Source organism: Dufourea novaeangliae, unplaced genomic scaffold, assembly GCF_001272555.1.
Source record: "Dufourea novaeangliae isolate 0120121106 unplaced genomic scaffold, ASM127255v1 scaffold7, whole genome shotgun sequence".
Lineage (NCBI taxonomy): Eukaryota > Metazoa > Arthropoda > Insecta > Hymenoptera > Halictidae > Dufourea > Dufourea novaeangliae.
In genome coordinates, this window is record NW_015373896.1 from 4,811,653 (window position 1) to 4,830,223 (window position 18,571).

Sequence of the window (18,571 nt, forward strand, 5' to 3'; positions counted from 1 at the left end):
CAATCTTTCATTTCTGAACTCGTCTAGAGAATTTCCAAGATCGTCAATTACTATAAAATGTGGTAGTTATTTGAAATTCAGTTTATCTACGAGTTGTTCAAACGAAAGACGTGTACAATATGGGAACTATAGTACAGATAGCGATTTTTGCAAACGACGAAGCATATTTTAGTAACATTTTAGAATATATCGTTACCTCGACGAAAAATATAAATTTTCAGCCCAGTTAGTCGATCTGAATAGAGTCTCCAATAATTAATTGTACGTAGTTCAACTACAGAATATTAAAACAATTATTTCATCAGTAATTTTCATAAAAAATTGAAGTATTCGTAGCGTATGGTTCACGATAGATCGCATATAGTAACGGGGAAATAAATAGATAATACAAACGGGGTATCAAGGGGGTGAGTTTCAGGTACACACGCAATTTATTCAACTTTCTCGCGACACGGTAAACATACAAGTGAACTATTCGGAGTCGCGGTACGATAAGGACAACAATACAGTGGTTTGTAACAATAATAAAAAAAAAAAAGACAAAACAAAACGAGTAACAATATTTACATATGAGTACGAGTGATGTGTCGACGGATTAATGAGAGACTAGGACGAGAGGTAAAGAGATAACAGGGTGATTAAATGTGTCGATGTGTGTGTATGGGTGGGTATGGTTTTGCGGCACTCCACGGGAAACGCCAGTCACAAGTGATAAAACTATCTATCTCTCTAATACAATTTTCTCTAGGACGAAGCTGCGATTGTCGTGCGAGGGGGGTGCATGTTGGTTTACTTGAAGCTCGACGATTCTTTCCTGTAATTTCTCCAGAAAATCTGTATCGAATACAACAGTGTATAAAATTTTATCAGCCGTTACTGAAGTGTCCGTCTTTCACAAGATAACCAAAAATATTCCAGAGTCACACGTTCATTACAATTCATAAAGATTCTAAAGGGTCAAGACGAAATAGAATCTACGTAAACTAAAACTTATCATGGTCCTGATCTTCTAAGTAACTATCACGTGTACCCAATTCAAGAAATTTAAAGGCCCAGACTGCATAAACATAACTCATCAAAGTGTTAAGAGAATATCGAATTCCTCATTGGTACACCCCAATAAAATATACAAACACCAGTAAATTCTCTAGGCCTGAAGTTTCTGTGTATCGATCCAAGGATGAAGTTAGTCCTGGTTAATCTTCAACTGCTTCAAGCAACCAACCGGAACTTCGCGAAGAGACCTACACCTACATCTCCAACGTGGATCCACTAATGGCCACCCCAATCTTCGTGTCCGCCGCCGAAACCACCTCCGCCGATTCCACCGCCGCCCCCGTAGCTTCCGCCGCCGAATCCACCGCTGAATCCTCCGTGTCCTCCGCCAATGTCACCGCCGCCACCTCCTCCGCTGCTGCCATATTCAATATGGCCGCCACCGCCGCCACCGCCACCGCCGCCGCCGCTGCTGTATTCAATATGGCCGCCGCCGAAGTCACCGCCGCCACCGAAATCGTGACCACCGCCGCCGAAATCGTGGCCACCTCCACCCAGACCACCACCACCACCACCTCCACCGTGACCTAAATCAATGGGATGGCCGACAGTGTAGCCCAAAACCTCGTATTTGTCGCCACCTCCGCCACCGTGGTGGATGTGCTTGGTGATCGTGTGCGTGTGGTGGACGGTTTTGATCTTGTAGGGTACGTGGATCACCACATGGTCGCTGGAAAATATGATTGAAAGATTAAAATAATACCAATGGTTTATTTTAGGGTGATACTACAGACTCGTCTCGATTATCGTCTGGATCGTTCTACACGATTATTGTCCAGGCGTTATCTCCAGGGGGTTACTTCGTTCAATCTACGTAACGATTAAAGCAATTCCCTCGATTAATTCGAACGAATCTATAAACGAGACGTCCATCAATTAGTCCTGATCTGTGATCGTTAATTCCGACGCGTCATCGTTATGGACAGTTGTGCACGCAACGGCTTGGAATACCCGTTTCCTAGGTCGTCGACTGGGAATGATCAACGAGCGCGGAACACGCGGTCGATCGACAGTCTCGATCATCATCGTTGCTTTCGATAATAGCCGACTGAAAATTGCAACGACTGTCGATAAGGGAAGTCCCGGAGTGAAAGTTTCGCGCATTTCAACGACGTCTCTACCGCCGGACACGGTTTGTTAACTCCTTTCTGTCCGTTTAGTCTCGAGCAAATATAGGCTGCCCCGCCTATTGGTCACTATAGATCGATTGTGTTGTGAATTTTTTCTTGATAGATAAAAAAATAAGCAAACAAAAGAGAACTTACTGTCCACCGCCGTGCCCGCCAGCGTTGACCGCACCGAGCAACGAGGCTACCGCAAAGACCGCCTGGAAAATAGAATCGTTTGTTTAGCAAGATCGATCGGGATACTGAAAATATTTCGTAATTATTTTTTATACTTTCGAATACAATGCGGAGAAATCTTTTACTTTTAAATCTGTAAGTTTTATGCTTTCTATGCGAGAGATGCGTTCTGTTTTCTCTGACAATTACAAAGAAATCTTGTCAAGATTTATATACAGAAAAGTTCTTGAAAAACTTCAGACAAAAATAGTCTCTTCGAAAAAATATCCAAACGCTTCAAAACTTAAAAAAAAACTCCTACTGCCTCTTAAAAAACGTATGCACACGTTCGTCTTCTATTCCGAATAAAGTCTTGTACGATAAAATCATATAAACAAAATTTCTACGCACGAAATTCTGAAAAATCTTCAGAGAAAATCCTACTGCCCTTCCAAAAAACATGTAAATATTCTTCTACTCTGAACAAAGTCCTGTGCCATAAATTCCCGTGAATATCCTCTATCCTATTAACATCCTCTATTTGCCGCGAAAAACATCCGCACCGACAAGAAAATTACAGGCCAAAATCCAGAGGAACACCGCCATTTCGGTGTACAGTATCCTCAAAAATGCCCAAAAAACCGTTTTCACAAAAACCCAAGCCGGCTCGATTCATCGATAGGTATTCCAAGAAGCTTCTAACCCCAAACTGATAAAACAATCCGGTACGATTCCAGTCGAACGTAGCACGGTGCACACGGAAAATCTCCTCCGAGAAAAACTCCGCGAAAAATCCGCCCGACACCGGTGATCCAGGGGACGACTTACCGCGAGCTTGGTCATGGTTGCGCCCCTGGGGAACTGTCGTGTGGCTAGATCGCGATTAATCAGGCTCTGTGCAGACGTATTTGGTGGCTGTTGTTGTTGTTGTTGTTGTTGCGCACGCCGGAGGAGGGTGCCAACTACCGGGTGTTCCTCCTCGCGATAGAGTTGGCGGTTTAAGCCGCGGTTTTGATCTGCTGTCTGCCATGCACACGGCCGCCGCTTTTATACACGTACGTGATTCGAGTCGGGATAAGAATGAAAGGGAATCTTTTGCACCCGGTCCGCCATTGCGCACGTGAAAGGATCCGGCTAATAGAGAATACGTACGGTAAAAAAACCGGAGGACCAACACAGCCGGGGCCCCACCACTACCAATCACTGGCCTACCCTTCACCTCGATCCTCTTGGTGCCTGACTACTACCTGTCGTTGTTTTCTTCGGTTTCCTCTTTTTCTTTCGACACCGTGTAATTCCCGCGCGCGCGAGCGCAGCGTTTGGTCTTTTTAATGAAAGCTAGAGACTTGGCCGGGTGAACGGCCAAGATCAAGATCAGCCTCGTAATACGAGGTGGGTGCTCCCCGATCTCTCGTTTCACTCGTGTGTCTCGTGTCTGGGAACGAGGGGACCGATCGCAATGCGTCTAGAGATCTTCTTGTCAGTCGGATGCTGGTGGACAGGTGACCATCGGAGATTAGGGACGTAGGCAGCACCGGATGATACTAGTTACGCGACATTCCACCTTTTTCCGCGTTTGATTTCTCTTAGGGGTTGTTTTTCGAAACTTGTGGATGTGTTTGGATCTGATACTGTGGCTCGCACATTTGATCGCGTACTGTCAACCTAATAATTAAGTATACAGCACTTCAAACGAATCGTGTTTACTAATCCCTTACTACATTTGTTTTTACCATCTTTCTGTATTATATTTTTCTGTGAACCTTCAAATAAGATTGACAACCTTGCGCATAGTTTAGTCAAATAAATGTAACATCGTTCCATGAACAAATTTATGAATCCCTGTATACCTTTATCTAATTCTTCAGAAGCCTCCAACTGAAGGTAGAAATGTTGCAGAAGCCTTAAGACGTCGTGCATCGCGTGCTCAACTGTTCAGCCCACCTTTGTCTATATTATGTAAAATTTTGTATAAATATACCAGTGATGGGTAACTCAGCGCCCGCCAAACTCACTAGCGGTCAACAACGTGCAGCATGCTGGCATATGGCAGTGGTGAGTGAAATGTGTGAACGAGAGCACGTATCTATCATTTTCTTCACACACAAATATGTCGTGAATCGCGACTCGTGACTCGTGATGTGTCCTGCTTCGCAACCCCTCCACATTAGTCCATCTATCGTATGTCCCCAAGAATGAAAATTTCGACGACAAATGTATGAAACTATTCCATATGAAGCTTTGAACATCGTACAGAAGATTTACAAGTTACAGAAAAGGGAATTATTTTTATTGTTATAAGTCTGAATAATATTTAAGCTATGTTTTACTGAATTTATGCACATATTGTTACAAATATGTTGTAAAGTAATTATTTCAGTTCCTACGTTTGTGGTCATTAAATTTTCAACTCTCCGAATACACGAACCTAGAAACACTCGCGGAAGACCGCCACAGGAACAGGAACTTGTAATTAGTCGAAGTTCCTCAATTAATTTCTGATTGCATCTTTCAAGTTCAATAACAGTGCGTGCACGATAGGTGCATGCTTCCTCCGATGGGAAATGCGTTCGACAGTCGAGAACACGATCATGGTGAAGGTATGCGAGGGAGGTCAGCGAACTGTTTGATATAATGTAATTGCTGTTTCGAGTAATTTCTACTCATTACAGTATATACGCCCGTTTCACTCGACGATCCGCGAGATAACAGCGTCGCGTCACGCGGGATTCACCGACGACGATGCAGAAATTCATCTGATACAATACACATACGAGAATCGAGTGATATCGATCTCGACCAGATGGATGTGCAACTTAAAGTCCAGCGCAGCGTGTCAATGATACGGATCGAGTTGTCCAAAGTCGGGATTAGAAAGACTGGTTTCTCGAGTTTTCTACAAAATTTCAATGAAATCGTGAATCTAGGACCATGGATTAGTTTTGCATATTGTTCGATGATTATCATCGATGGTTAAATACGAATGTAAGTAATCGATGATCGTGATGGTTGTAATTAAAAACGGATGTCTCATTTTCGAAACACTTTCGCGATATTTACATAACGCGAGGATACTTATTTGCTGGTTTTTTTTTTTAAAAGAGATTAGCGTTTTCGCGAACGTTCTGTGTGTCCGGTGAAATAAGATGGACGAGTTTAAGAAAGTTTCGAAACCTGGATTAGACGCCCACTCGCCCGGACAAACGCTAATGAAAGTTATCCGAGAATTTTTCGTCTGGATCCCTTTCCAGCGCTGTGCAACTCTCGGGTGTCTCATATAAGCTGCAACGTGTAGGTACGTGTAAGCATTAATGGGTTTGGTGGTTTCGCGTGCAAGAATCGGTGCACAATTGGTAATTGAATAGGAACTATGTTTGATTTTGTAATATAATTATTTGAAGTTTACAATATACATACTTTGAATATATATTATAGATATAATATTTCATAATAGATCATTGCGTTCGATGTGTGAAATCTTCTACAGTGTACTTCAGATTCGAATCATATTAGATTAATCGACATTTCTACATACATTATTCTGATTCTAACATTTTTCAACAATAATGATATAATCACGAAATATTCTTACTAACATCACATTAATACACATTTTGCATCGAGCTAATTTTGTATTAATATTCTATAAATTTTCAGGTACACCACTAATATTCGATGGTACTGCTTTCCTCGTTTATTCTCTACATCGTAATCTGATAATATTCTAATAACATATTCTCAACTTCACTCGTAAGATCTATATTATCTATGATCACAAATCTTGCAGCTTTTCCATCCTTCGGTGCAGGACACCAGAAAAATCGCTACATTTCGTGGACTATTAGTGCTCCCTGTATTTAACTAAGGAAGGAAAAGCGTCCGAAGTGTTTCAGTGAGCAACCTTCACAATTGGAGAACGTATAAAGAGGGCGTAGAAAGGATTTGTGAGTCGCTGCCGTGCAGGAAGAACCGCGAGAATTCGCGGGGAAAGAATTCTCGTTCGGAAATCGTGGTTTCTTCTTGGCCGGTACCATTACACCGTCCCTGCTCTGAAATATTCCCTTTCACGAAACCGATCCGTTCCATCGTCCCTGGACGATCCAGAAGGAGGATCCATAGAAATCGGTGGTCGTACGTCTGGGTAAACCGATCCGTCCGCGGCGTTCCACGATCCCGTGCACATTTGCCAGACGATAGGAGAAAGGGAAACTGATCCTTGCCGCCTCCCTTCCTCTCGTAGAACGCAGAACGAGACCGAATTGTAACAGTGCATTCCAACGGGAGAACCGAGCGAAAACGAAAACGACCAGTACGTTATCCTTTTCCTTCGCGGATCGCGGGACCGTGACAGTGAACTCTCTACTGCAGGAATTCCGTTTAACGGCCACGGACTCGAGCGATCGGCCAATTCGATTCCGCGTTCTCACGTGCATAAACTATTTTCATCCACGTATACAAATTGTGGAACGATCCTTGAAAAGAAAAACATCGATATTCTTACTTGTTTTTGATCGGACGAAAATGAAGGGTAAGTATGTTAATCGAATATATGACCCATCATTTATATAAATTCTTCAAAATTATTTAAGTGCATTCAACTTATAAAGAAATGAAAAGGTTTGAATCAATGATTACATTGTGAATTTGATGCATTTATATATATATATATACAGATTAAAAGATATAAATATGTCGTAATGTTTCCTGCCTCGCATTGCCTGCACAGGAGCCCGCGGCTGCCCGCCTTTTGCCCGTACGGGCAGCATGCCCGAGCGGGCCGAGTTGCCCATCACTGTCGTAAACCTCAGAAGTCCGCCATTTTTCTTTAAGAGGCGCCATCTTAACCTCACTTTGTCTTTTTATTACATTCTTTACGATTTCTACGACTTCGACGTTGATGACGATACTCTAGAAAGTTACCAAAGATTTACACACGTTACTATTACCGTTGAAGACCTTGTTTTTTCGATCTAGCGTTAAGCAATCGTTAGTAACGGGTAAACTCGTGTACACAATGGGATCTTTCACTCGGCGGAATTGGCGCTCGTGAAATTCGATCGGGATCTTGTAACCACGGCACCGAAGTTGTCCGTATAAATCATGTCGTAAATATCACAAATTTGTTACATCGATCGCGTTGAAGATTACATATCTTCTATAACAATCCGTTGTTTTCGTCGGATTTCTCTACGAATTCTACCAGACCACACGCTCTCTCCTCGAATCGAATTTCGTATCTGTATGTACTTATTATATTCTTACAGGCGCCGGACGAGAATTTTCTAACTTTCATGAATATTAAATTGGAAACGATCGTGAAGCACGAACGATGTTTGTTAGTTACATGCCCAAGATTCTTGAAAATCTACGTACATAGTATCATTGTGATTTCGTATTAAAAACAATCATTCTTCTTGTGTAAATTATTTATACCATAAATACTTCATTTATTCGTTGCATTAATGTACTGTTTATTTATTTCTTCTTTCAGAGTTGAAAAATGTTGAGTCAAAGAGGGTTGATACTAGAATTATTAAGAAATGAAAAGACATGGGTCTAAAAATTGCATTTTTGTTGAAAGCAATCATTTCTATTTAGAGACATTAATTTTGAATAATACTAAATAACATTTAGTAGTAAATAATATTTATTCTACCAAAAAGTGTTCTACATTTTGCTAAGAAACTTGGCGCAGTTGAATATGCGACGATCCACAGCAATGTAGAAATTCGAAATGTACTTTCCCACGGCGACTTTCGTTCATTTCGCGTCATTAATACATTTTTCTCTATTTGCATACATTAGTTTCATTACCTATTCCTACGTCGCCCAATAAAGAAATTTTCATGGAAAGCTGTCTTTGCTCGTTTTGTTCACCACTTCATGCACGGAATGTAAAACACGAAATACCCACATACTGCGTTAATAACCATGAAAATACTTTCCCAACAGTCGTTGCGATCTATAAAACAGATTTTACCAATAATCAAGTTGCACCTCTAATCGAGCAGTATAAAATAGAGTGCTAAATATCAATTCCCCTAATTTATTCCTCCTTTCCCAAAAAAAGAACAATCCATCTAAACTGTTAAGAATCAATCTCTAAATTGTACCACGCCCGCAATATCGATCCTACAGTTAATAAATAAGTTCAGTATCACTTGTTTACCGGAGGGTTGCATTAAATCGACCGATCGATCGCGAGCGGTAAACCGTTTCCCATGTTTATGTAAATGCAACGTCATGGGGGGCAGAAAAAAAGGGAACGGGGCGGTACTTTCGTTGCGATCGCTTTCACCGTCAGCGATCGCCTTTATCCTTCGTACTTACACATTGAAAATCGTGCATTTAAGGAGTGAATGACTTTCGAACGTTGTTTATCCTATTCTGTCGGCCGCCGTCGATCGGCGTACGAGCGAGAGATCCTCTGGCGCACGAATCTCCGTCGCGTGAATGAGCTAATTGATGTCGGGGTTACGCTTTTTACGCTAACGACACCGATAACGCGAGAGAAGATCCTATATCTGGACCGTAACGACGATATGTCGAACAAAAGGAGAGAAATATTCGGTGAAAATTCTCGTCCTGCTTCGACGAACAAAGATCACGCGCAGGAACCGATGATATTTCATCCGTCAAGTGTCAGTCGATCGAATTACTTACTTTCGGTAGTAAAGCTTCTATGTTGATTCTAGAATTCTTTTCTTCTTCGTGGTTTCAATTGACACATTTCGAACGGAATCTTCTGTACTTTCTTCTTAATACTTTATCTATGGGTTTTGGAGTATTGTACATTGTAATATTTTATGGTTTTAAAATGGCGACATGTGATGGAGAACTAGAACAAATATTCTATTTTTTCAGAATAATATATAATTTAAAAAATAATATGTATTAGCAGGGTTAATAATCATTGACTAGGAGTTACGAATCTACTTGTTGTTCATTGTCAGAGATAATAACCGATGTTAATTAACTGGATGGTATTTCCGTTGATACAGGCGTGATTTTCAGACTAACAAGCGCAAAGTGCCTGTGAATTTTATTTTTACGGACGAAAACAATGTGGTGTCGAGTTTCTCTAGATTCTGTAAGAAACCGTCGACAAATTTTGAGATCTGACTTTCGGTAAAAAAATCTTAAGAAGCCGTTGAATAATGATAACCGAGCGAATTACAGAGAAAGCAAACAATTATTTAAGCCAAAGTTTACGATCGACGCAAGGAACCTTGAAGAAGAATTATACCACCAAGCGAAAGATTAAAACCGAACGATTGTGGCCGATGTTCTTGTAGAATCATTTAGCTTAATGAATTATGAATCGCAAGTAAATTGTTCGTGATGGAAGATAGTAAGATTTTGTGACCAACCATCGATCGTGATCGTTACGCTGTCTTCTCACGCTTCGAAATTACAGTAACAGACTTATTTCGGTGCTGTGTTTAGCAGATCGCGTTTTAACAGGTTGAGAAAGTATGGCATAATGCATGCAATGTGGGTAATTTATCGAAGAGTATGTATCACGAAATTATATAATTTCTGTTAGTGTATAAGAGTGGCGTTTAGATAATAAACATTCGTGCTTTGATACACTTGATTTCCTTCGAGGAAATATGTACATTATATGGTTACAAAGGAGAGGTACATTTATATATTCAATTTATATATACTTCAAAACCAGATTCATGCAAAACTATACATTCTCTACAATTTACGAGATATAGAAACATCTGGAGGTATTACAATTTCTCAAACTGTGAAGTTTTTCAAACATTTTTTGAACATCTGACGTAGTGTGATTTCATTCGACAGTATTGATACAACCCTATTTTCTTAAAGCAGATAGATTCATATTAAAGATCGATTGGCAACCCCAAGTACAATACTACTACGAAGTTGCCTGCTTCCAGGCGTTTCAGCCGACCATTAAAGGAAGTGAAAAAAATTTCGTATATATCTAAAAAATGAAGCGAAATCGAATATATCTGTGTACGAAGTTTTATAATTATTTTGATGTCTAGAATCCACCCTGTGAAAATGTTCCACATTTAATAATAGGGTCCATTGAATCCTTGAACCAATGGGGCAAGTGGTAGCATACGATTCTTTAAATATAGAATAAGATTCTTTCCCATGATACACTTCGTTTCCAAAAGAATCAATAGCCTGCAAATTTGTATGCAAAATAACATTTTCTAAAGTAATTCTTGAATACAAGAACAAAGGTACGAATTACGTTCTTCTCTTAACTATCTCAGTAGCTTCAGACTAAACTAGACAATACATTGCATCTGATGAAAGTTGTCTCTCTATTCTATTTCAAACATTGGTCACAAATGCACACAAACCGCAGTCCAACAGGGATAATTTAGTTTACAAAATGTTTATTTATTGTTTTTTATCAATTGTAAAATTACTATATTTACTTCCTTTAAATCAATATTTCAACATAATCAATTTCCAAAGATCATCCAACCCGTACATATTCGTAGCGACAATAAGTAGAATCAGACTGCAAAGACCAGACGCCTTATCCAGGTGATTTTCTGAAAAACGAAGCATCGTACGAAAAATAGTTATTCGACTTATCTTTGCCCATCGTTTGCACCACCATTTAGGAAACACCTTCTACACGCACGTCGGCCGTTGAAATCTAGAGCGCCGCGGCCGTTCTTGTTGGTCGCGTTTTGGAAAGCACAGAGTGCAAATCCGCCGTGTACTGGCCGCCCGTTAAACGTCTCTGGCAGAAGGGATTAAAACGGGCGTCGTCGTTGCCGTGATCACGCCGCCCGAAGAAAGTGTCGATTTCCCCCGAAACAAAAATACCAACGAGGTCTATGATAACCGTGCGCTCAACTGTCCGTCCTGTGCACGCACGCCACCCAGCCCCGCGGTGCCCACACCCATTTCCATCGTCGCGTAGGATACAGGAGAACGCGATCTCTTTTCCAGGACGAGTGGGAGGGCGTACGCCGGCCGTTCGTTCGTCCACCGGACCTCGATTATGCTCTTTTTATCTTGTATAAAAGAGAAGAAGCCTGCCCCGGCCCGCTGCAATTTATCCGCACCGGTTGGAGAACACGGATCAGAACGGGAGCCGGATTCAGCTGGTACCACGGCGGCCACGGTGTGCCAGGCGACCCTTTCGATCCGAGGATTTATCGCGACGAGGGCTTACAGAAGGTTGATCGACATGTGGTGGCCTGTAAGTGACGATTAATTGTTAGTAACTGAGATTTTGTCGGGAGCTTTTGGATTTTTGCTGGGTCTGGATCTTGAAATGGAGATTTTTAGATGGGAAGAGGAATGGGGGATGCTTTGGTGCTAAGCTACACTTCTGTAACTAATGAAAGTGGAACAGTAGAATGATTCAGTGTGGGTTAAATGTAAATTACTTATGTAAATTATTGCCCTAGTTTTGTTTGTTATGGAGGTGTAATTAAATTCTGGATAATTATGCAAGTTTAGGATTTCTTGGAATATTTTTATACGTTTGAATTCTGGTGAGTCTTGTGGCTTGAATTGGTCTTCGGGCTTTGGTAAAGTTACAAATGACGTACAGGTTCTATTAAACCGTCATTAACGTTTTTGTTTCATTGTCTTTTATACAATTGCATATTCTACAGATGTACAAAATCCGCAGTCTAGTATTCTTTGGAAGATGGTATGCAATTGTATTTTACATTTGCTATAAATATACAGCGAACAAAAATTAATCAATCGCGTGTATAATAATTTCCATAGGAATATCTTCGTTTTCCCTCTGGTACTCTGTCAATTCCATCTAAATATCGTATTCAGAAACAAACACATACTTCCGTCTAAATGCTATCTATTAAAATGAACTTTAACTTTGCAAAGACGAGAAAATTCGCAATTTTAATCTTCGTCGTGCACATTACCATATCTCAGTAATAGTATTAATAATAATATCAAATTTTCTATCGACCCTCAAGCCACTTAGATATTTAATAATACCACACAATTCAATCGACTATCCAGATTTCAAACGTACAATCCCAACAACAATTAATTAAGTAGCCCACCCCGAATCGTTTAACATCCATTCAACGTCCACAGGCTTTCTGCATTCTGGTTCTGGCGATCAGCGAGCCTCTCCTCGCCCACGCGTAAGTACACGCACATTAAACGTTAACCGCGTAAACAGACCGTGTTCGATTCACACGCAAATAACATTATCCTTCGATTTTGTTTTCAGCGGCAAAGTGGTGGTTGTGATGCCGCAGCAGATAAGACGTAGCCCATCGTCATCGTGGCGACCAATTGCTCCCCGTTACAGGAAGTCCTCCCAGGAACCCCATTACCGTCGATATCACGGTACACCTGGACATTATCACTCTAAGAAACACCTGTACTCGAGCCCGCCGTATCCCCACGGCGGGGATGACTTCGATCAAGGCCACGAGAGCGTGAACCACGTGAACATACCGTACGGAAAGGACATCAGCCATGCGATTTCCTACGGCAAGGGTTACGTTCCCTACGATCATATCAAGGGCAGCTTCTCCTTCGGCCGTGAAAAGTGAGTAAACAGGGCTCAAGTACAACTTCAATTACAACCTCGTGATCGAACGACGATGAAAAAGTCATCTCACCTGTGAAATGGTCAAATATTAAGTTATTTTCTTCTTTAGAAATCGAAAAGTCTTTGGTAGATTGAAAGTAATTGTGATAGTTACAAGTACAACCTCTTGATCGGTCGAGAAAGAGATGGAAATGTCATCTCACCTGTGAAATGGTCAAATATTAAGTTATTTTCTTCTTTAGAAATTGAAAAGTTTTTGATAGATTGAAAGTAATTGTCATGGTTGAGGTTGAGAACTATTCAGTAAGTAGTTCAATGAATCGAAATTTTAGTTGTAAGAAATTTTTTGAAGTGAATATATAAGCTCTTTGTGCATCAGGTAGGGTTCGTTCAGATCCATTTAGTTATCGTTAATAAGGTTAGTGCAAGATGTTTCAGTAATACAACTTTGAAATTCTCTTATTTTGAGAGGATCTTTATGGTTTTGGGATTCTGTGAGGATTCGTTGAGTTCCATTAATTAGCAAGAGCTGTTTCAATCATGAATTTTTTGAAATTTATTCATTTTGAAAGAATTTCTATGTTTTAGAGATTCTGCTTCTCTATATTTAGAAACTATATTATCAGTATAATTGTTACAAGCTACCTGAAGTCTTACTTGATTAACTTGAGGTGCACGATGTTCATCTTCTTTGGAATTCACAAAGTTATACAATACTTATGCAAAGAATATTTTACAATTACTTGTTAAGGTAGTACAATAATAGGAATTACCTACCAATCTTGAGATAATCGTCCAATGCTTGCCCAGTCTGTATGAAACGTACCAGTATTTCAGGCATGTCTGTCTGACCATCGACGGAATATTCCACTTCCTCCAAGATACAGTTTCCAAACCTACAAAGCTCACATACCACAGTAAATATTTAAACAATCTAATAATTACCTATTAGTAAAAAACAACTAACACACTAGACTGTGGACATAATAACAAATTCTTGTAGTTACAAAACAATTTACAAAAACACAATTCAAAGTACAAATATATTACCTCGATGAATGTATCAACAAGACAAAAAATGGACTGAAACGTGCATTAAACATTATCAATATTCCTATTTACCTGTATTTTATTCACTTGCACCAATTCCAACCGCCTAAAACCCACAGTGTCTATTCAACGATCACTCGCGATCCAATTCCGCTAGAACAAAAAAAAGGATGAAATCATGTCACACGAACGCCAATCACTCGGAGCACTTTCACTAATTAATAAAAATCCACTCCAGATACCCAGGCCCGCAAGAGCACAAGCAATCGGAGCAAGTGCACGCGCCGACCTCCTACTCCACGACAGGCCCGGAGTATCCTTCATCGGGACACTCGCAAGAGTCCCCGCTGCCAGAAACTTTCTTCGCCGATCCAGAAAGCGCGATGAGTTACAACGAGAGGAGGAACGATCGCAAGAAATTCTATTCGTCGAGATCGATCGAGAAGGAGCTAACCGCGAACAGCCCGATCGATCTCAGCGGTGTCGTCGATCAGGGGAAGGAACAGCTTCTCTTTCTTCAACAGAAGGCTGCGGAACTGTACAGTAACGTGTCGCCACAGCCTCAAGGGAACGTTCTGTTGCCTTCTGGGATCCCAGCTGCTACAATTGGGGGTAGCAAAGAGGGTATCGTGATCAGGGACAGCGTATCATTGGGCGAGTACCAACAGAAGCTCCAGGAAATGACAAAATCGTGGCCCCAATATCTGCTAAACGGAGCTTCTGGTTTAGCTGGTAGCTATCAGGGCCAGCAATTGGCCCCTAGCTACTCGAACCTTCAGCCATCTTCTTCCTTCGGTGGATCCTTTGCCTGGCCCTTGAATATTGCACAACCAAAACAAGGCTACGCTGTAAAAGAAGACACTATGGAACCTCCACACGATTTTCGATCTATGCCCATTCAAACCAACCCGTTCCAAGGGTTCAATGCTCCCCTAAACAACGCCCTACCGTCGCTCGCGCAGACGGTCAATGGGTAACGCTGGAACCTTCAGCTTTGCACGATTTTACGGGTACACTGACATGCATGGAGGGCGTCTGATCCATGTGCAATTAGGTTAGAATTTTGTGTACAGATCACGGAGGTTCCGAAGGTGGTTCTCGGTGATTCTGACGAGCTTGGAATACGATTTGATTGTTTTCGGTTGAAGATGTCGAATGGATAGTGTCGATGAAGTAATTTATAGAGTTTCAATTTGTAGAATGGTGAACCGATTTCGTTGAATTCGATCCGACAAACGTGTCAGAATATTATATCGAATGATCGTGTTATTATGATTTTTTTAGAAATGATGAGACTGTTTTTCATTTCAATGATATTCCTTTATGCGTTCCTAATCGGTGTATGATTCTATGTCGTTGTAAATAATCGGTGTTTTTCGATATTGCAACAGGATTAGAAATTGAAATTCCGAACGATGTGCGTAGTTTTATTGCACGGTGACGTGAAAAGGTTGCATGCGAATATGCATGGTGCTTAACATGCAGGCTTTAATGCGTTCCTCACATATCGGTGAAAGTCATTCTTTATCTATTAATTGATGACAGACTGAAAGGTGGGAAAGGCGATTCTCCCGGTGGAAAGTTCCCTTGAAGTAGACTTCAATTGCACGGTCGTTTTCGTATCAAGGCTTCGAGGCAATCACGTAGCTTGAATTGATAGTTCTTTCGTAAATGTTTTACACTGTAAATAATGAAACAACGATAACAATATCAATGATTTGTTTTTGTAACAATCATAAATGTAATCGGAAGTGTTCAGCGAATGTTTCAAATTGTACGGTACTTATTTTCAATTTCGTTTACATTCTCTCCGAACGAGAACTTTAAATCTTGGTGAATGTTATTAAAAATTTCTTGCGAGAAGCACGAGGAGATCTGCGTCCGATATTCATTATCTCTACCATTCATCTGAAATATTTTTAAATAAACGAACCTCGTACCTTTCCTTCTATCGTGACAAGCTGCAACATCATCTTAAAAAAAAAAACGTAGAAAGTAATGAAAGATGCCCAAAAACGGTTCGTAAAGTATATACCGCATTTTCTCCTGCTGGATGCAATTACCATCACGGTCGTTCAATTAAAATGTTACGTTGATCTACGTTCTCATTACGAACCTGATCATTACCCTGAAAAAGCTACAAATTACCAGGATGAAAAGCTGATCTAAACACGTGTGTAAATTTTTTATGTTTATGCTGGAACTGTGTTTCGTGTAATGTCATTTCTCCTTAATTAACGCACATACAGATAGAAATTTAAAATAGATATAGATACTGTCACACTTTAAAGACCTAATCGATTCATCCAGGCAACTGTAATTAAATTTGCAAAATTACAAAAAAATAATTGATTTACGCTCTTGTGTGACAGCCTTAATATAGAAACCAACTGTTATCGATCATTAGTCAAACGTTTGGATCACAGCAGACACAGTATCACTTTCAATCAGTGTACTATTTCTCTGGCTATACAATATTAATTTTTCAAGGTCATACTAGAATATTCAATTTATATAATTGCAAATGACACCTGCAATTAATTTACAAGACTACACCAAAATATTTGATTTACATTTCCATGGAACTGCCCGGAAACAGAAATTAATTACTGCCGATCATTAGTCAACAGTTTGCATCACAAAAAACATACACTGTCACTTTCAATCAGTAAACTATTTCTCTTGCAACCCAGTATGAATTTCCTCAAGGTCATACTAGAATATTAAATTTACATACCTGTAAAACATTCTTAATTCAAGGATTACGAAACTTATTTATGAATCAAACTTTTCGATCGATATAACGATGTTAGTCTTTTCTAGTTATTTTCAATGACCTGTGGCTATTATTTTACTAATTGTACAATATCATTTGTCTCAAGGTCGAGGAAAAATAATCATTTTACACAGCTGTGAAACGGGCTTAACGGTGGCGATCGGATACACGGTCCACCGGTCATCGCGGATGAGGGGATCGGTCCCCGTTTCCTCGTACAAGAACAAAGTGACGATCGAATGCCATGGTCGTCCGGTGGATCACATCTTCCCCGTTTACTTTCACTCCGAGGTCCGATGACCGGCTGAACGTTCGAAAGTCGTGAAAGTTGCTCTCCTCCGTGAGGAGACACGATCCTCTCGATCTTTTTCAGCTCGCCGCCCCCGCTTCGTCCGCCACCAACTCTCCCCCCCCCCCCCACAATCGACGTGGAAGCTGGAAGGTTAACACAGAGAACAACGGCGGTCACCAATCCAAAGAGGTTCTTGTGAACTTCCTTAAAAGGGAATTGACTTCCTCCTATGTAATTGGCGTGAACACAGTTAGACACCTCTCGATTATTGTCTAGTTTATTCTACACGATTATTGTCCAGCTGTTATCCCCACCACTGGAGGTGGAACCTGTCAAGCGCATACTTTTGTGTGGGCAAATACTTCGGGCAAAAAACGAATTTACAAGGATACATTTCTCCCTATACGATTATTGTCCCGGCGTGGACCCGAATTCGGGACAATAATCGAGAGGAGTCTGTAGCTCTAAATGGTTCCGTTCCTCCATTAAATCGTTAAGCATCGATTTCTAAAGTGTAATATTTCTCCAGTATTGATACACTTTAAACTGTGAATTAATGTTCATGTCTTCGAGGAACGTTGTAATGAAACTTACTCGAGGTTACATACCGAGGTAGCAAGTTCTAGGTAGATTTTCCATGAAATCAGTTTCCCAGGGTATAAGGTAGCAGTTTCCAGGTACATTTTCCATGAACTCAATTTCCCAGGGTATTCAACGGCGGTATATCTACTTTATTTAAATCGTGAAAGTATTCGTCCTGTACCGAATTAGAAAAAAAGTGGGAAAATAACAGCCTGCTTCGCGCGTTGAACGGGATCGAAAGAAAGTATCTATCAAATTCGATCTATTCCGGTGGAATGGAGAACATAATGTTCCTGTTCAGAAGATATTCAAGCTAGCGCACGGTATTCCCATAGGAGCACGCAAGATCGGCAATTCAGTTACTTTGTGTCTTTCTCGCGTGAAGCAAAAAAGTGGTAGAACGGGTCGAGGCGCGTGTAGACCTGGTTCGTACAACTTTTTCAGGAACAAGAGCATTTTCGACATTGAGGAACATATAACGAATAGTGTTAATTTTCGTATATTAATACCACTTATGAATTTAAATGAATTATGTTAACACTTATTGACTTAATGATGTTATGATTATTGATGGGTCGATTGATGCTCGCTTGAAGATATTACGATAAAGTCAGAAAATTTTACAAACTGTTGATGGAAACTGACTTAAACTTGACCGTTTTCATGTGTATGAATAACTAAAATAAAATATTAATCTTCATTATTAACAGCTTTCTCTATTTTTACCTGTTAGTCTCGTTAAAGATGCAATTTATGCAATTTCACTGAACATCATCCAAGATGACGGACGGTGCCCCTTGATATAACTCACTAATCCGAATTGAAAGTTAATTTAAAATACCTTTTACTTTTTTTTTTGTATCATTCCAAAAAGATATAATTATTTTGAATAAATATAAGTAATATGTATAATATCTAATAAATATTTCCACCTTTCAAAATGGCGACTCTTGCAGATAACCTCAAAGTAACGGACAAACCCGAAA

At 40.3% G+C, this 18,571-nt stretch overlaps 2 protein-coding genes across 2 annotated transcripts; one reads left to right on the forward strand and one right to left on the reverse strand.

Moving 5' to 3' along the window:
* Positions 1–1,272: 1,272 nt before the first annotated feature.
* On the reverse strand, positions 1,273–3,182 carry LOC107193319 (ctenidin-1-like). The gene is made up of 3 exons (XM_015582722.1): positions 3,168–3,182; positions 2,322–2,383; positions 1,273–1,726 (listed from the first exon to the last, which is right to left on the reverse strand). The coding sequence occupies exons 1-3, from the start codon at positions 3,180–3,182 to the stop codon at positions 1,273–1,275; spliced, it is 531 nt and encodes a 176-aa protein (XP_015438208.1).
* Positions 3,183–11,343: 8,161 nt separating this feature from the next.
* On the forward strand, positions 11,344–14,912 carry LOC107191924. Its single transcript, XM_015581075.1, has 4 exons — positions 11,344–11,544; positions 12,381–12,469; positions 12,559–12,882; positions 14,174–14,912. Exons 1-4 carry the CDS (start codon positions 11,344–11,346, stop codon positions 14,910–14,912), a joined length of 1,353 nt encoding a protein of 450 aa, XP_015436561.1.
* The last annotated feature ends 3,659 nt before the right edge of the window (positions 14,913–18,571 follow it).